This window comes from Phaseolus vulgaris, chromosome 7 (assembly GCF_051622355.1).
Source record: "Phaseolus vulgaris cultivar YP4 chromosome 7, ASM5162235v1, whole genome shotgun sequence".
Taxonomy (NCBI): Eukaryota; Viridiplantae; Streptophyta; class Magnoliopsida; order Fabales; family Fabaceae; genus Phaseolus; species Phaseolus vulgaris.
This window is the reverse complement of record NC_143504.1, coordinates 49,536,815-49,556,265: the sequence shown is the minus strand read 5'-3', so window position 1 is coordinate 49,556,265 and position 19,451 is coordinate 49,536,815. Positions and strand designations below refer to the sequence as shown.

At 31.2% G+C, this 19,451-nt stretch overlaps 1 protein-coding gene across 12 annotated transcripts; it reads left to right on the top strand.

The window, feature by feature from the left end:
• Positions 1-5,337: 5,337 nt before the first annotated feature.
• Positions 5,338-15,081, top strand: LOC137829817 (DEAD-box ATP-dependent RNA helicase 16). Of its 12 annotated transcripts, none has more exons than XM_068636747.2 (18): positions 5,338-5,542; positions 5,943-6,009; positions 7,246-7,345; positions 7,565-7,843; positions 7,926-8,084; positions 8,177-8,266; positions 8,417-8,545; positions 8,782-8,882; positions 9,671-9,785; positions 10,203-10,334; positions 12,242-12,307; positions 12,492-12,665; positions 12,860-12,955; positions 13,125-13,262; positions 14,008-14,090; positions 14,189-14,226; positions 14,361-14,563; positions 14,811-15,081. In XM_068636747.2, exons 4-18 carry the CDS (start codon positions 7,673-7,675, stop codon positions 14,895-14,897), a joined length of 1,782 nt encoding a protein of 593 aa, XP_068492848.2. In that variant the 5' UTR covers positions 5,338-5,542; positions 5,943-6,009; positions 7,246-7,345; positions 7,565-7,672; the 3' UTR covers positions 14,898-15,081. The 12 variants fall into 12 exon arrangements, with proteins under 12 accessions (XP_068492848.2, XP_068492857.2, XP_068492849.2 ...); XM_068636756.2 differs by having other exon boundaries at positions 5,360-5,542; positions 7,228-7,345; positions 7,571-7,843; XM_068636748.2 differs by having other exon boundaries at positions 5,408-5,542; positions 7,571-7,843.
• Positions 15,082-19,451: the final 4,370 nt, after the last annotated feature.

Sequence of the window (19,451 nt, the reverse complement as noted above, 5' to 3'; positions counted from 1 at the left end):
TGTTCTTTTGTCTTTCTTCCCTGATGAACCCCACCCCCAACTTCTCTATTTCTTAAGTGTTTGTGAATCAATAATTTGTTAACAATTGGTTTATTTCATCAAAACTGACATTTTTTAATTGATTAATTGCTTTACTTTACACCTTCTATGCAATTCCTACAATTTTGAAAACCCTTGTCTATCTATTCTCTTGTCTTTAATTTTGTTTTATTTATGTAAAACTGTCCATTAGATCTGACAAAATTACATGAATGTTTCTTATTTTCAAATGAAATACTCATTTTTATATTGAATTTGTCTAGCATTAGTTCACCTTTTTAATGTACCAATAGAACAGTTTCAGTGACTCTATCTGTGTGCTTTCAAATTGAAGAAAGTAGTTTTCCAATTTGCAAAAACTCCCATCCCAAAGTTTTTACAGTTTCACAATTTGTTTTTGGAATTATTTGATACATTACAATATATAAAACATTTATTTAAATTCAAAATAATGTTTTTAAATTTAATCCCGTAAGGAATATTGTTGAAAAAAAGGAAAAATGCAGAAGCGGGATAAAAAGAGAAAAAAAGGAAATTGAGAAGAAAATAACCTACCCTAACCATGCTATTTTATAATAGGGCATTTTCTTTCGACACTTCGATACTTCTTGAATGATTCATGGAATATATTTAAAATTGTATAATTTAAACATATTTTGAATTGAATAATTTATAATGCATATCTAATTTGAAATAAATTTTTGGGATACATAATCTGGATATATTCAAAATATATTTTAGATTATATAAAAAAATGTGGAATGCATTTCTGATTTCGGAAATGTTACAACCTATATATTTTTGGATTACGAAATAGAATTTTAAATTTGTAAGCATATTTTAAATTATACGTATATTTTCAATTAGAAATCTGAATCACGTAGAATTTAGATTTTTCTAATCTAAGATGGATGTGCTAGAAGAAAACATGATATAGAGGAAGACATCGAATTATTATAGAGGGAGACATTGAATTATAATAGGGGAGTTGCGTTTTGGACCCCCCATAGTCTAAAATGCCACTTTCATATATTCTGAAAATTCATTTTTACCGTTTTAAAATTATATAATGAGATGTAAAATCCAGAATAAAAAAATGTATTTAATAATGCACAGTTCATAATATTTTCTGAATTGTGTATTTTGGAATATATCTTTTGTATTTCAGATTATACATTATGGATTACATTACTTTTAGATTTTTTTAAAATAATTTGATATTTTTAGATTTTTTACATAGGCTAACTACAATGATTTGCTGGTTTTGTATCATGTTAGAGTACTTTTTGTCATATGTCCACAGTCGATTATGCGTGCATGATCCTGTTGAATATATCTTGCATTAACTGAAATTATATTAGACATCTGAAAACTAAAAAAGAAACTACAGTAACGTAGTAATGAAAATAACTTATTGGACAAACATATTCCTACTGGAACGACGATACAATACTTATAATCAATCTTTGTTTGCCCAAGAAAGTATATATGAGTGTGACACTAATCTGAACCAGTGCATGTATTTGGCTGCACATGCTGAGGGATGTGAAATAGTATCACACTAGTAACAAGATGGTCGACAAAGTGCAACATTCGATCATCAATGACAATAACCACCTCCTTCAAAAGGTAGGGGAGGTTGAGGAATTGTCTACTCATGCCAAATTGACGCATAACACACTTTGGCAAATGACGTTGTGAACACATCCCAAACTAGATATATCTTGAGAAAATGACCATGTCTTAAATGTCTGACTAGGATGAAAGCATCACAACATGGGTAAAATCATTGATCTAGACCCTCACAATGACAACTGTACATATGTGGCGTCTGATGACATAATGGCACGCCCAAGGGAGGAGAAGCTCTTGATATGTGAGAGCGATATACCGATTCCCATTTCTAGGTAGTGTTCATATTTCTACACTTGATCCAAATGAACCGAATATTATTTATATATTTAATTGAAAATAAATCTAAATTGTTCAATTTATGTATATTATTTACCTTAACAACATGACATGACCTTTTAATTGCTTTGTCAAGCATCACCAAGTTGGTCATACATATGACTGAGTGTGTAAACTCCACATGCGTACCTGCCACATATCCTCAAATTCATAAATAGGGACAAGTACAACATGTTAAACAATGTAAGACTTTTATTAGTAAAAATTGTGCACGTAACTAGATGCAACAAATAAGCGTGAGTGACGAACTCCTATATGTGGTGTACGATGCAATCTTCGTACACCTCGTGCCACCAACTTAATCAGATGTGAGCACCACGAAACTACCTCAACTCTATTGCGACATTATCAAAATCTACTCCAAGCAGCTAAACCAACAACGATGACATTAATGTGAAATGTAACGTCAAATACGAACAAAACTGTCCCACAATTGGGAGATGCAACAGTGCAGGCACATCATCTAGAGTAATGGTCATCTCATCAATATGGGAGGTGGAAATTGTTGGTGTGATAATGCCATCTTTCAACAAAGGTTGGTATGAAATTTATCAACGATCTCATAACCAACATTGCACAATTACAACAACCTGGTATTAAGCATCGTAGCCTCAATTTGAGAATGAGAGATTCCAAACTTACTTAACTTACGTCCATAGGAGACCAACTTTAGTTCCTCTTCATCCTCATCCTCCCACATTCTACAAGCCATGTGGTCAATATAAACTTGTTCTATATCCCTTCTATTGACCGACACTAACTTGCGCTTATGATGATGATCCAACTCTGGTCCTGGCCATATCTCAACCAATAATAATAATAAACAATGAATACTTCTTTTCAAATTAATAATTATATTATGGATCCAAAAATACATTATGGAATGCACAATGCAGAGTATATATACATTTTTTATTATATATTCTGTAATGTGCTCTAAATATGAAAATACACTTTGAAATGTACAATCCATAGCATATATACACACTATATACACACATTTTGGATTGTGCATTCAAGAATATATTTTTGTCAGAAAATGATATAACACAAAACCAACAAAAATAAACCCATAAACACTTACCTCTTTAACAAGTGCAATGGTGCACTGTAGTCGTTAGCGATGGTGACCAATGCAGTTCAAATAGGACTCTCACCCACCCACGAACGAAGGAGGACAAAAATTAAAGAGTAGTGGAAGGGAGGTGGAGCGAAGACGAAAGAAGAAGAGATGGGGAAAAGAAAAAAAATTGTAGGCTAAATATAAATATAAAAGAGGGGTAGTTTGGTATTTTCACATACACTATGGGTTGCAATCGCATAGTCCTAAATTGGAGGGCAAATTCTGCCTTCACCTCTATACCTTCCCCTCACCTCCATATTAATGGTGAAAAGTCAATTTTAACCTTTTTAAATTTTTAAATAATCCTAAATGAGGGTTTTTGACATCATGGGGCTATTTTTTTGTTTTTTACTAAAATGGGGTCCGTTTAAAAAAAATTACAAATTTGGGGCAAGTCATGCAAATTTGGCACGACTTCATATGCATAACTCGTCCCAATTTGACACGATTCTGCCATGTCATACTGAAGTCGTGCCAACTTGACACGACTTCTGCCACGTCATATTTTTATTTTATTTTTTAAAATTTTATTGTTTATATATTGGGTAGTAAGTTATGTAATGTTAAAAATTAATTTGATATATTGATCATCACCCTCCACGAAAACCTCGACGACAAATACGAAGACCACATTGTAGCACGTCTTCCCATAAATAATTTACTTCTAGATCAACTTTATATTTTTATTTTATATCTTGTAATGAATCTTACTAATTTGTTTAATTCTAATTAATCTTTTCTCATTATTACGTGTTATGTAAAATCATTCATTCTCAAGCTATTTATTTTGCAAATTCAAAACAATAATTTTTTATTTATTTTTCAAATACAATAAATTTTCATTTATGTATTTATTTCCAAATTCAATAACAATTTTCTTCATTTTTTAATTAATCAAATAATCAAGTTATTGTATTACATTACCGTCAAACATAATCCATACACGATTATCCAATTTTTTGTTCCTTAAAACTAACACTCTTAGAAAATTATGCATCAAATTAATTTTTAACATTACTTGACTTACTACCCAATATATAAACAATAAAATTTAAAAAAAATAAAAAAAATTATGACGTGGCAGAAGTCGTGTCAAGTTGACACGACTTCAGTATGACATGACACTTCAATATGACATGGCAGAGTCGTGTCAAATTGGGACGAGTTGTGCATATGAAGTCGTGCTAAATTGGCACGACTTGCCCAAATTTGTAATTTTTTTTAAACGGACCCATTTTGGTAAAAAGCAAAAAAAATATACCCCATGATGGTAAAAAAACCCCTAAATGAAGTATAATCTCACATTTTTAGATAACCTCAATTGCACTCTCATACCTCCAATTCCAGTCACAATACTTGCATTCTTCTCTAGCCGCAACACTTTCAATCTTCTCCAACCACAATGTTTGAGAGAGCAGTTCCATAATTTGAGCGTGTGTGAGAAGGTTGACAAGAAGATTTGTTGTATCCGACATTCCTCAATGCAAAGATAATTGTTTTTTAGAGTTTGGTACTCCATTTTTGCACCTTGGTAGTTTTTTTTTTTTGGTTTTGTGACTTCTAAAAGAATAAAAAAAAATAGCTGAAAGAAAATACAACCATAAAAACACCACAAAATTTATCTCAATCACTACAAACAATTAACATCACTTAAAAATGAAGAAAAAAATATTATATTTTTCATCCTACTCAGAAGAATATTGTTGGATTTAAAAAAAAGTATGGAAATCAAGAATGAATATGAAGGGAGAATTTGGCTAATAGGAGTGGGCAATTGCTTCCTGCACCATATCACTGCACCCGATTCCAGCGGAAAAGACAAAACTATCCTTAAAAAAAATTTCCGAAATATGTGTTCCGAATTTTTTTTCCGGAACGAAATTTTATATTACGGATTTTTTTATCCGGAATGAGTTTCTCATTTTTGTTTCCAGATTTTTATTTCCGAAACACAATAATCTCTTTTCCAGATTTTTTTTCCAGAATGTATTATTTATCAATTCTGGATTTTTTTGTCCGGAATAGAATTTTAAATTTTGTTTCCGGATTTTTATTTCCGAAACTCAATAACCACTTCCAGATATATTTTTCCGGAATATATTATTTTTAATTCCGGATTTTTATTTCCGGAATAAAGGGCATTTTTGGAATTTTTAAAATTGTGTTGGGTGCAGGTTAAAATGTGTTGGGTGCAGGGAGCATTTGCCATAGGAGTGTTATCTATCAGGCCAAGCCCACAATGAAAAGAAAGATTGGGCTGTCCTAATGAGAATGGATTGTTCTCTCCTGAGCGAATGGTAGTTGGCGAATGTTCCCGCAGGGTCCGAAGTGGAAGCCTTCAAAATCAAAATCGCGTGCTTAGCCTCCTCCACCTTCACCCTTCCTTTGCGCGCTTCACCACTCAACAAGGCAATTCTTCACCTTTTCGTCTAACCCTAGCTTTCTCAATTTTCGTTAAAGTATCTTTTGCGCAAAACCCATTTTCGTTCCACAATGTACCAAACCACACACTGTCGTTCGTTTCTTCTACAACTGAATTTTATCTTACTTTTTTCTCATTCTTTTCCTTTTCTTTTCCGTCTACTGACGCTAATTAAATCTCAAAATGGATGAACAGTTCAATTTATAATTCTGTATGATATTGTGCATAAACTTGACAATTTTACTTGCCTGACAACTCTATGCCGCGCAACTTGCTTTGTCTCTGTGATGCTGTTTTTTCTAATTAGATGCTGGAACTAAGTTTCTCTTCTCTCTTTGTATATTCACGCTGAATGAAATGTCGTTACTTTTGATTACTTACTATCAGGGTGTGCATCGACATCAATTAAATTTTGCTCTGGATACACTTTTAAGCAAAGCAACAATTCCTGCAGGTTTTTCTTTTCAACCTCTCGCTTAATAACCGTGTGCTTTTCCGTTAGTAGCTTGATCGATCGACAGAACTGTTCACTATATTTTACTTTACAATGTTTGATAACTTTGGTAGTTTGATTTGAATTTCTTTACACACCAGAGTTTGGCGATGGGGTCTTCCTGTCTTCGCTGTATAACTCCATCTTTCTCATGGTCGCTTAGTGGTTATTTATTACCTTAAACTCACTGCCAGGATCTTTCAGTTTTTGCTGTAGTAATTGGCCGAATGTTAAATTGGAAGGTTGCATAATTAGTTATTTAATATGTCTGCTTTGAACTTGCAAACTGTGTAATCCTTTTGTTGAGTCATGCTGGCTTAGTGGGAGTGAGATATTCGCTTTTTGGGTGGAATTACTACAGCCATTTTATGGTTAGATTGGATTAGAGTTTTGAATCTGCATCTTAGTCGCATACTTTTAGATGTGAACTGAAAAGAAATGTCTGGAAGGTATTATAAATTTCCAGTTTGTGGAGGTGGATCATCTGTGGGGAAGAAGATTTATAAAATAAGAGGGTAAAAAATATGCCAAGTTTTGTGAATTAAAAGGTGACCTATCTGATTCTGACATTCTTCCTCACTCTTAAAAGACGAAGTAAAGGACAAACAGACATATTGGATTTTTAAACCTGCGTATTGTATATACATGGTTTAGCTGTAGTTAGATTCTGTGAAATATACAATATTGAAGTTTGATAAGCAGCATTCTGGTACATAATTTTGTCTATTTTTTTTTGTTGTAGAATTTTAATTGTGTAGTAATATTGCTCATGTCTTGGCTTCCTTGGACAGGAATTTATTTCAGATTTCATAATTATGAGTCCAGTCTTTGCGGTGTTAATTTACTCTTATAGGTCAATGTAATCCTCTGCCTGCCACCCCCATCCGCTAGGATTTTATATGTTTATCAGAAACGTCCATGGCGAGATGCTGTGATGAATATGAGAAATTAGAATGGGAAATTGGAATCTGAATAATTTTATCATATTGGGTAAATGTTAGCCACAACACATACACCCACATGACCATTTGTGTCTATCATACATACCTGTGATAGCTTCAACTTCAACTTAAAACAAAAATAGCCAACTTTTGAAAGTTATATGATAATTTCTTTTGGGAGTGTTTTTGAATAATTTTATTATGTTTGTGTACTCAAATATTCATTTTAATATGACAGTGTATACTATATTTGCAGCTCAAAAAATTATTGGATCTAGCAGTTCAAATAAAAACGCACTATCCTTGAAAGGAAGCTGTCATCGCTGCTTGATGTCATGCACAAGATTTCTGCATACGTACTTTTTTTACCCAAGCTATTTCCTCTCCATGTAAATCACAATAAAATGGCTATAATAAGAATTTAAATAAGAGATAAATTTATCATCATTAAATAAACTAATAAAAATTGTTTATTTTAAGGTGGGCATGCTTAAATAGTGATATTATTTTAATACATTATAGTAAATGCATTGAAGAAAGCTTGTCTCGGTTGTGAAGACCTAAACAAAAGGCAGTTGCAGGTGTGCTAAACTCAAACCACCGACATTCAAAGATTGGCATCGTTGTGGCACCGTATTCTTAACCATTGTTACATTCAAACTTCCAACGGTAGCCGACTCGTGATGGCGGAAACCAAGTTGAAAGAAAGCATTGGCGAAGAAGAAGAGAAAAAAGAAGCAGAGGACCAAAGCTTCGAAGAGCTCGGCGTAGACGCTCGTCTCCTTCGCGCCTTACACAAGAAAGGGATTGCGAAACCCACTCCAATTCAGGGCGTCGCCATTCCACTCATTCTGGTTACACTTTTTTCAAACTTCACTTTCGCAATTCACCATTCAACTTCACTTCAACCTAAACTTGTTCACTCTCTGTTTCCAGGAAGGTAAGGACGTGGTTGCACGCGCCAAAACAGGTTCTGGAAAGACCTTAGCATATCTTCTCCCGTTGCTTCAGAAACTTTTTACCGTTAGGGCTGATCGGAAGAAGTTGGCGCCCAATGCTTTTGTTCTTGTCCCTACTCGCGAACTCAGTCAACAGGTGTGTTAGCTTGTTTCTATTTTTGTCATACTTTTTTTTAAAAGAATTGTATAACTTAATTTCATGTTATTTCTTTCCGTCCATAAATTCAGGTGTATGCGGAAGTGTTGTCGCTGGTTGAGCTATGCAGAGTTAAACTAAAAGTTGTGCAGCTGAATAGCAACATGCTTGCCAATGACTTGGTTGGTTATGGCTTCTAGAATTTTGTTTGTTGTTATCGATTAGGGAGGAAGTTAGTTTTGTTCATCTGCTACACGTGTGGATGTTCTATTTATGTTTACAATTGGTTTAAAATGTGCTTTGTTGTAATTGTCTCTGAATTGGGTTTGCAGCGGGCAGCATTGGCTGGACCTCCTGATATTTTGATCTCCACTCCTACTTGCGTAGCGAAGTGTTTGTCCGGTGGCATACTTAAGGCCGAATCCATTAGTGAATCGCTTGAAACTCTTGTTCTTGATGAGGTGAAACCAGATGCAGTGAATTGTTTGTTTAGAATCTTTGTTTATTGGCTGCTGTCTATTTCTGAAACAACTAGCATTTTTTTAAAGTTGAATTATATTCACAGAGCATTTGCAAATGTGTGGAGTTTTCACGCTTTGGTCTATGGTCTAAGTTATTAATAACAACTCAAGTAGCTGATGAACAATCTTTGGTTAGTATTTTCTGACATGATTAATGTTCAAAATAATGTTTTCAGGCAGATCTTCTACTGTCATATGGGTATGAAAAGGATATAAAAGCTTTTACACCTCATGTTCCCAGAAGTTGCCAGTGTCTTCTTATGTCTGCAACATCAAGGTGTGTTATTTATGATGTTTCTTCCACTTATGATATTTGTCACGTTTCCTGTCATTTTCAAATCTCTCTCTTTATATATGTGTGCCTATATCACGTGTAATTAGTTCTCAATAATGAGTTTCACTCACTTTCACACTATCAATAGCTTTACATAAAATGCTATTTTCATTGACCTGGTCATTGAATTATATCATCATATTAGTTCACACCCATGAGTTACACTTACTTTTACACCAACAATAGATTTACATAAACTATTTTGAATTGATCTGGCCATTGGATTATAGCATTTTATTACCTACATTATTTATGTCAAATTATCTAAATTTGCACAACGATATGAGTTCTTTAGATTCATATATATATATATATATATATATATTAAAATACTTATTACATTATTTTCTGTGTATAAATGAGATATGAAATACATTTGGATTAATCTGAATTTTTTGCACATATTCATATATTAGGGATAAAATTAGCTAGTAAAAATTTATTCAATAGTGTGAGTGAGTGTAGCTTGCACTAGTGTGATCAGCTTCATTTTTGTCCCCTATGTAAGGATGTGCTTGTTTGTTGTATCTTCATCATATGAAACTGAGAGCAAGCATGGTGATTTTTCTTGCACATTTGTAGATCATATTGTATGTTAGTTACACATTAAATAAAATATTATTTATGTGAAGTTTCACTGGTAAAGCGTTTTCCTGTGTATTCTCATTGATCATTTCATGACATTATTTTAGGGAATCTATTGCCTTTTAATTCTAATTTACTGTTTGCAGTGCGGATGTTGACAAACTAAAGAAGTTGATTCTGCACAACCCATTTATTTTGACTTTGCCTGAAGTGGGAAATAACAAGGAAGAGATCATTCCTAAAAATGTTCAGCAGTTCTGGGTAATATATTTCTACCTGTCTTTTTTGCCATTATGAACTTAATTGCAGTTTAGTTAATTCATCGTTTTGTCTTCGAAAATATTGCCTAATTTCTTTGTATAGAGAAGGGCGGTTTACTGGTTTTCTCTGTTTGGGATCTCTCTTCTTCATTGCTATTAGAAGGAAATGAACCATTATAGGAAGGAAAATTTTGATTTGGAGTGAGAAGGATTTTAACACTTTAAAAATAAAAAATGTCATTTGGTTCAGTGATCCTAAGAATATTTCAAGGTTGTTTTATGAATTTAATGTCTGATGTTATGTTTCTTCCTAGAGCATGTTTGAAAGCAATCAACTCTTTCATTTATGGCTGTATCTTTCTGATTTTTCTATGGAATTGATCAGGTTTTAACTGTTTTCATTAAATATTTGTGTCAGATTTCATGTTCTGCCAGTGCTAAGTTACTATACATCCTTGCTGTGTTGAAGTTGGGGTTGGTCCAAAAGAAAGTTCTGATATTCACTAATACCATAGACATGAGTTTCAGATTGAAACTATTCTTGGAAAAGGTATGTGTTTGATGTATAACTATTCATAAACATTCACTTGATTGGTGTTCAACTTTAGGTACATGTTAATGTGTATGACATTTCTTGTGGTCTGATGCATTGTCATCACATCAAGCCCATAGGACTTTTGCCTAAAGTTTTGTGGTAGAAGTAAAACCATTCATGATACTTCATTTTATAGCTTAAGCTTCTTCTTTTTGGATAGTTTCTTGATAGAGTGCATATTTTTTTATGAGAGAACTCCTGGACAAACCTGCCAAGCCCAGGAACAATCTACTTGGCAATATGAGAGAATATGAGGAAAAGGAGAAAGGAAATGTGAGTCATGGAGTCTTATTAAGAGCTTAGAAAACAAAGTAGTCAGAACAGATAAACAAACATTGCATGAGTGTTCAAATTCAAATATGAATTTATGGTAACAAAAGGAGAAAGAAATATCAGATACAAGATAAATCACCATATAAAGCCAATGCTTCCTCTTGAGAACTCATTCAAAAATATAAATATAACTTCCAAACTAAGGTTAACATTTTTCTATAAAACTCATTGTGAATAACTGCACTGGTAAATGAGGAAACAATACCAACCCATTGTGTCATATATCATGGTTATCACTCATTAGGGCCCAGGTCTAATTTGATATCTAATAGGCCACATTATCTCGTGGCAAATGGCATACCATAGTGTATATTATGGGAACTAGTCTCTTCATTATCACAAACTTTTTCAATAGAACAAAGCACATTTATCTCTTAGCATGCATTTCTCTTTGTTACAGCAAACAATGACCCAAAATGAAAACGCAATAAAATATACCATGAGAAGTAAAATTACACCAATCTATCAAGACTATACTATCTCAAGACTTTCATCATTCAAGTCAATACTTGCTTAAGTTGTACACATAGTCGTCACCACTACTGTTTTGAAATATAGAATCTCATTATATAAGAGGAAATTAAATGAAAGATTTATTAAAATATGGAAATCAGCATAAAAATTAATAAACACTTTTAATAGAATTCTTTAGCTTGGCATACTCATTAAAGTTGCTGAGTAGTTTAGCTGCTATGAAGGACTAGTCTGGTCTCTATCAGTGCATTTTGTAGGAGCTACTGGAGTAATTTCCTCTGAATCTGAGCATCAACAAATTAATTTCGAGATGGCTGAAATCTATTCCAAAACCCATAATAATGGGTAATATAGATTTACCAAACCTCCAATGTACAGGCCTGGTGTTTTAAAGGAACCCATATAAAGCCTAGGATTTAACTTTGTACTACTCAATAATACCACACTTGTTACCCATTCATGCCATAAAAACGAATTCCCAAAAAACAAATGAGTTGTAGGTTTATCTCAAAGAATTTCATATAGGCGAGTTCTTTGGAGTGGGTATTTCTCCCAGTTTCAACTCAAAACAACTATTGTTAACCTTTACTTCTTGTGGATGCAAACAATTTGAGGTTGGAATGTAAGAAAGTGAAGGAAAATGTGATGAAAGAAGATGCAAACTCAAAGTTGATTGCTTCCTCACTTTCTCCTCCAAGTACATTGCTACCACTGATTGGATGTGTGTATTTGTCCTCCATGTCTCCTTATTCCTGTAAAAAGAAGCTCCCTCCTTTTTCTTTGCTTTTTTTTCAATAGATAGTTCCCCAAGTTAAACGTGTGAAATTCCTATTTTTATTTGTGTCGATTTTCATACTGTAACAATTTAATGGATGATGATTATTTAATAAATACGTATGTGCTTTGAATTCCCTCTTCCCCCTTTAAATATATCTTTTTGAAAAGTTTGGATTAAGTTTTGAATCAACTTTGGGTTTAAAACATTTGTAGTTGCAGTGTGATTATTTTGTTGTCATTATTCCTTGCTCTCTCACATTTCCCTTTTTTCCTTGTAGTTTGGGATAAGATCTGCTGTTTTAAATCCTGAGTTGCCTCAGAATTCCCGTCTCCATATTCTGGAGGTAGGCAATGTTATTCAATTCCTTCTTTTTTTGGTGCAACAGCTGTTAAGAGTTTTCTACTTAACCTGGTGCAACAGCTTGAGGAGTTTATGTTTTCTTTGAAAAGTTACTTTATTATCAATTCATTATGATTTTCGATCTTTATTTTCTCACACAATTTTGACAAACCTGTTTTTTTTATCAGGAATTCAATGCGGGCCTGTTTGATTATCTAATTGCAACAGATCTTAGTCAGTCAAAGGAAAAAGATGAACTGTCTAAGGAAAGTAATGCTGTATCACGGAAGTCTAGAAAACGTGCTAAATTAGATTCTGAATTCGGAGTTGTAAGGGGAATTGACTTTAAAAATGTATTCACGGTATGCAAGTTCTCTCTAGTATCTCTGGTGTAATGTTGACTTGTTTGAAATTGTTCTGCATATCCTATTATTAGTAAGTGTTGTGTACTATGTTAATTGGTAAATTGCATCTTCTAGTTTATATCCTTGTTTCATGGTGACAAAGCTCTGTTCTCTAAAATCCATTAGTAATGCTTTCTCTTGTTAATGGACAGGTTATAAACTTTGAAATGCCTCATAGTGTTGAGGGATATGTACATCGAATTGGACGTACAGGTAGAGTGTACAATTCTGGTGCTTCTGTCTCTCTGGTGAGTCTCTGGGACAAAACGAATCCACTTTTTTTTCTATTACCTAAATTCTAAAAATGTATTCTTAGTTGCATTTCTCTCTCTCCTGTCCATTGGGTATTCCATGGAGATCCTAAATGGCACCAATCTGCATAATAGTGTCATTAGATATTGCTTTGTTTTATCTCAGGTTTCTCCAGATGAGATGTATACTTTAGAAGAAATAAGATCTTTTGTTGGGGATGATGAAAACAAAGGCACAAGTTCTATTGCTGAGTTTCCCCTCCTCACCAAGAACGCAGTTGAATCTTTACGGTATAGGGCAGAGGTGATTTATTATTTCCTTTACTCTTGACTAGCGGAAACATAAACGTGCTTGTGTGCATGTACTTTCATCATGTTATCTTATTTTATTGAGTTAAAATTTTAATGTTTATATTAATTTTAGTTTTATATCATAAATAGGGATGCATTGGTGGTTGATTTGCTTGTGGGTAACAACTAAAATGAATAGACATACATGCGTGGGTGAGTGATTTGTTTGTGGGTAGCAGTTGAAATATTGAGTTTTGTTTTTGAATAATATCCCAGACTGTTTTATAGATTACTGAAAGTTAACAAATATAATTTGATTGGAGACAATTTTGTTGTTAGTGGGAGCTTTCGTCTGAGAAAAAAAGAGTCATCCCTTAAGGGTAATTTTGAAAAAAAAATTGTATACACAAAATGGGATATTTGTCATTGTTCATTATTATAGATGGAAAGCTAACATAGGATTCTGTTGATCCATCAAACCCAAGAGAGCTCTTTTGCTTGACTTGTATTCTGCTTGATCAAACATTTATCTTATGTTTGTCAATATTTTAAAAGTTTTTGACCACCAAAACGTCAGACATTTGTTTTGGGATTATCTTGTTATTCATGTCTTAGTTATAATTGAGAGTAATGGACCTGCATGATGCACATACTCTCGTGTATGTTTTGAATGAATAGCGTATGGAATATATCTTGCTTTGCACCTTTTTTTTTACCTGATATTGAATGGATATACTATGATTGACTTTCTCTTGCAGGATGTTGCCAAAAGTGTAACTAGAATTGCCGTCCGAGAGTCACGAGCCCAAGATTTGAGGAATGAAATTTTGAACTCTGAAAAGTGAGTACTGGGTATTTGGTGTATTATTGAGATCTTTAACTATGATCTTAATTTTATTCCCGTTCTAATTATTGCTGCATACCTGTGTTTTTTTGAAGGTTGAAAGCCCATTTTGAGACTAATCCAAGAGACCTAGGTAATGTAATTGCCAATTGGTAGATATTATTGTTAAATATGTCATTGACATTTATTGTGCTTGTTGATTGGATAAGGCTTTGTTGCTGTTAATATTGAAGTTGAATTTAAAGGATCGAAATCATATTTGAGCAGATCTACTGAAGCATGACAAAATTTTGAGCAAGAATGAGCCACCTCCGCACCTACGTGATGTGCCTGACTACCTATTAGACAAACCAACGAAAGAGGCAAGGGAAATGGTTAAACTTGCAAGGGATGCAATGGGAAATAATAATAATCGCCGCAAAGGACCCAAGAGAAAATTAAGGAAAGATGGAGACCCTTTGAAGGCTTTGGTATGATTAACCTTATATCATCAATTTTACCTTACTTTTTTGCCAATTTTGAATCCTTAATGGGGAAGGGTAATAGAAAAGGCGACTTTTGGAGAGGAGGGAAACTAAAGATGGACAAAAACACTTGTGGATGCATATAAAATATAAATTAAATGTTGCACTGATCTAAAGATAATGCTGAATATGTCGTTAGTTGTTACTTTCTTTTAGATTATTCTGTATTCTGACTTTTATACATTTTGGTCAGGCATCAAAAAGACCGCACAAAGTTAGGAAGACTGGTGGAAGCGATGGCAACAATAGCAGTGATAGACAAAATCGCAAAAAGAATTAGGGTATTTAATTGATTTACCCTTTTCCCACAAAGCCTTATAAGAGGCTCAATTTTGTTGTAATTTAGTTCCAAATATCTTAACTCAAAAATAGTAAAAGTATTAGAATTGTTATTCCCTTTCAACCGTGTAGGACCTAAAGTTAGTATTTTTCATTACAAAATCAAATTTGACTTATTGAAATTATCATTTCGTATTCCTTCAAAGTCTCTTGTTTTTGTAAGTCCCAATAGTATTTTATTGATTGAGTTAGTCTTTTTGGAAAAAAGGACATGATCTAAAAGTGAATATCTATATATATTAAAAGATGAAAACAAAAAAGAGAGTATTTTGCAATGATTAAAATAAAATATGAGAACAAAATAATTTTATTCGATGACTTGAATTTCCTTAAGGATCAAAACGAAAATATATTACAGGATTAAATCATTGAAAAAGGTGCTTTAATAATTGTAATATATGTTCTTAGAAACTTTTACAATTAAGTTTTTTTTAATGTAAAACAGTTTATCTTCATTGATGGTATTATTAAAATAAAAAATTTATGAATAATGATTTGTTATTAGATGATAATGTTCTTTTTTACTTATTAGTCCTTGGTAGACTTTTACTTTTTAAAAGATTCTTAAACTGTTACGAAAGGAATATTTTTTTTATTAAGTTAATGTGTATGGTTGTACTTTTGGGGTATGAATGTTTAAAATATCATTTTAGCTTTAAATTTATATAATGGATAGTTTATTTGTAAAGATTTGCATGATACACTTGTTACTCTTTTTTCTTTTCAAGTTCTCTCTTAGTCACTTTTTTTTTATCTCAAAAATCCTCATTTTGTATCTTTCTGTCTTTTTAAAAAACCTTGAATGCAAAAAGATGCATTATTTGAAGACAAATTCTTCTTAGAACTCCATACCTACCCCCGAACATCTTCCTATTTTTTTAATTTTAAAGATACCCTTTTGAGTATGATGAAGAGTGTGGTGTGTTCTCCTTCTTTTCCAAATGGTGGTGGTTTTTTGTGGTGAACGTTGATGATTGAAGTAAATTTAAATTTTATGATATTTTTATTTGTGGTGACCGTGTTTTTATTCGTTTATTGTATAATTCAAAAGCCACAAAACCTAGAACAAAATAAACGAGGTGAAAAAATAGAATATAAAACTAAAAAATAATATTTTCACATTGTAAAATAAACTTTTGGTTTTGAAGATTCACAATTTATAATAATAGTCCACTTCATGAAACCATTACAAGTAGTTATTTTCTTGATAGAATTTATGCTATGTTTGGAAAAAACTTCTAATTACAAGAGACCTAAGCATTCAGGTAAATGTGAATTTACTTTATGAAGTAAATTAAAACATATTAAATGATGAAACTGTTTCTCAAATGTCATGGTTGAAAAATAATAGAGATGTTGTGAATGAAAGAGAGATATATGACTTTAAGGAAGGTATGAAAGTATGAGATACAATATGATATTATTTTAAAATGTGAGATTATGATTCATTTAGATTATTTAAACATTTTAAAAAAATTAAAATTGATTTTTTACAAATAATATAAAAGTTTAGAGTTTACCATTATGGATAAATAATTTACCTTATTTAAAACCGCAATGTACTGATGATAGTGCATAAAAAATATCTATTACATGTGTAAAAAAGAATGAGACTAAAGAAAAAAAAAACTCAAATTTATCCAAAATCACAATTACCTGTTGTATAAAAATAAAAACACATAGTTCAAAATTTATCATTGAAAAAAGCACTAAAGGATCAGAATTGCATCAGAATTGGCACGCAAAACACAATAAAATTGACCAATAATACAATTAAACTAAAAGCATTAAAATATGAGCAGCATGTATAACTAAAACCAAAAAAGTACAGGAAATATTACTTTCACAATGCATAATAATAATATGAGCTACTTGATAAATGTAAAATTTGAAATGTGAAATGTTCAGCTCCTTTATTAGCTTTTCTAGAGAGGAAGAAGAGGTAAAAATGGTACACAACATGCAGTATGAAAGAAATAGTGAATCATGATGAAAAGGATCATGACCATCGTCCAATGATAACATAGTAAAAAATATGAAGAGATATATTCTCTATACATCCACTTACGTCCAAAAAGACATGCACCAAAATACAATTTCACCCATTGTTTGAGATACCAGTAGAACTGAAGTCCTCAACCTAGACAAAAGACAATCTTGTATATAAAACAAGTTTCATAAATGTGATTGGAGCATGAATAACCACCCCACAAATGCAAATACCTAAGTTTACATGCGTGGAAATGTTTAAGGGAGCAACACGAATAACCAGAATATGCAGCTGTCACAAGTCCAACAGGTAAAAAAAAAATGCAAAAAACTAATATAAGCAAAAGAACCGAAGTGCATCATCCCATGAAAGATGAAGCATAACGACAAAGGAAAACTGCAACCTTACCACATTCCAAAATGGAAAATAATTACAATGACTTGAGACAGCATCACACACGAATATATATTAGGGAAATTTACAAGTTTGAGTAACTTTTTTTGGGCTAAATTATAAAAAAATATAAAAATAATTAATTGTTACATAAACAACTTTCAATATTTTTTTTTCTAACTTGTGCATACTTTTTGTTTTATTTTTTTAACTGTTTGGAAGCACTTTTTACATATATTTTTAATTTTTCAATGTGTCTTTGTTTTTCAATATATTTTGGTTTTTTTGTTTTTTAATTTTATTATTAATATTTGTTTATATTTTTAATTAATAACTTAAACTAATTAAATATTTTCATTATCTGAATTATAATCAATTATAAATAATTAAATACACAATTTTAAAAAATAAATAAATAATTATTTAAAATTACTAAACATTTATTTAAATTATAATAATAAACTATCTAAATTATATCTAATTATACATAATTAAAAATAAATAACATAAAAAATAAGATGCATTTGCTTTTATAAGTTTAATATGAGGTGTGAAGAATGTGTGCATGGAGGTGCAAGAAGAAGCAGCCTACTTGGTGCTCTCTTTCCACCCAATTCAGAAGATAATATTATTCTTAACCTGTGAATCTATGAATGGATTATAATGCTTAATCTAGACCACACTAAGTGAATTATAATTAAATAATTTTTATAATTAGTGTCACTTTGTTATAATAAATAAAAGGATACAAATTAGTGATGTCCTTTTCAATGATCCATGGATTCACTTTTAGCTGAAGTTGTATAGTGATGCCTAATACGAAAATTTTATAAAAATAAAAATAAAAATATTAATGATTTTCTGACAAAGAATTAAGTGCATTCATTACTTAATTAATCTCAATAGTGAATTTAAAATAAATTGAAAAACAGGCTAAGGTGGATCCTTACAATTTTTTTATCTCACAATTTTTTTAATATATTTTATTACTATTGTTTAATAAATAATTAAATTCACTCTATATACACATGTAAACCACATATATTTCTTGAACTAAGAAAATAAGTTTTCTGAACATATTATATTACATAGGTGAACCACATAATTACAATAATAAAACCTAAAAAAAAATTAAAAAAATCTTGTAAGTTACACACGTTCTTCACATTCATGACATGTGTTTCTTGAGTTACTCTTTATTCCTAATTCATGACTTGTTTTTCTCGAGTTACTCTTCATTCCTACTTTATGCTCATTTCTCACTCTCACATGTTATGTTATGTTTGTGAATAAAGGAAGGAAGTAAAACATAAATATATTATATACATAATCAAAACAAAATAGGAAGACTTTTAATTTTTTATAACACATGTCATTTAATTTTAATAAATAATAAAACATAAAATAAAATAAAATTAAATAATTAAAAAATTATTATTTTTATCTTGTGATTTCTCACTTTCACATGTTGTGCTATGTTTTTAATAAAAATAAATAAAACAAAAATATATTATTTCTACTCATTTCTCCTATTGTGTTGTATTTATGAAAAATAATAATAACTCTTTATTGTACTACTTGACTTTGACTTGATACTAAAATATTTTTTTTTTAATTTTTATATTAAACATTATTATACAATTTTTACATCTCAATAAAAACAATCATAAAAAAATATTATTAAGAAAAACATTAAAATATTAGTTTCATAATATAATATTTTTGATTTCATAAACTTTTAGTATAATATTTTTTTATAAACAGTTTTTAATTTTGACTTATTTATCATAGTTTTTTTTTTAATTACGTCTCTCAATATCTAATTAGATTCGATTCTTATAGTTTATTTTTAGACTTTAACTTTATTTGATATTCCTGATTTTAATTCTACTTGTCATGACCGTTATTAACAACAAATAGATCATGTAACACGTTTGAACATCATTCCAGAGTGAATATATTTTTTTGTTACAATGGATAACTAGCTGCGAGAATTAAATAACAGGTTTCATGAGAAAACAATGGAACTTTTAACTATAAACAATGCTTTATTTCCTAAGATGCTTATAAGCTTTTAACATTGAGGATATATATGCACTATTGCCAACAAAT

What these genes read in the sequence shown, in the direction of transcription:
- LOC137829817 (XM_068636747.2), top strand. Translation starts at nt 7,673, where the DNA reads ATGGCGGAAACCAAGTTGAAAGAAAGCATTGGCGAAGAAGAAGAGAAA. An exon ending in TCGCCATTCCACTCATTCTG is followed by an intron (nt 7,844 to 7,925) that starts GTTACACTTTTT and finishes CTCTGTTTCCAG; the next exon opens with GAAGGTAAGGACGTGGTTGC. An exon ending in TGAAACTATTCTTGGAAAAG is followed by an intron (nt 10,335 to 12,241) that starts GTATGTGTTTGA and finishes TTTTCCTTGTAG; the next exon opens with TTTGGGATAAGATCTGCTGT.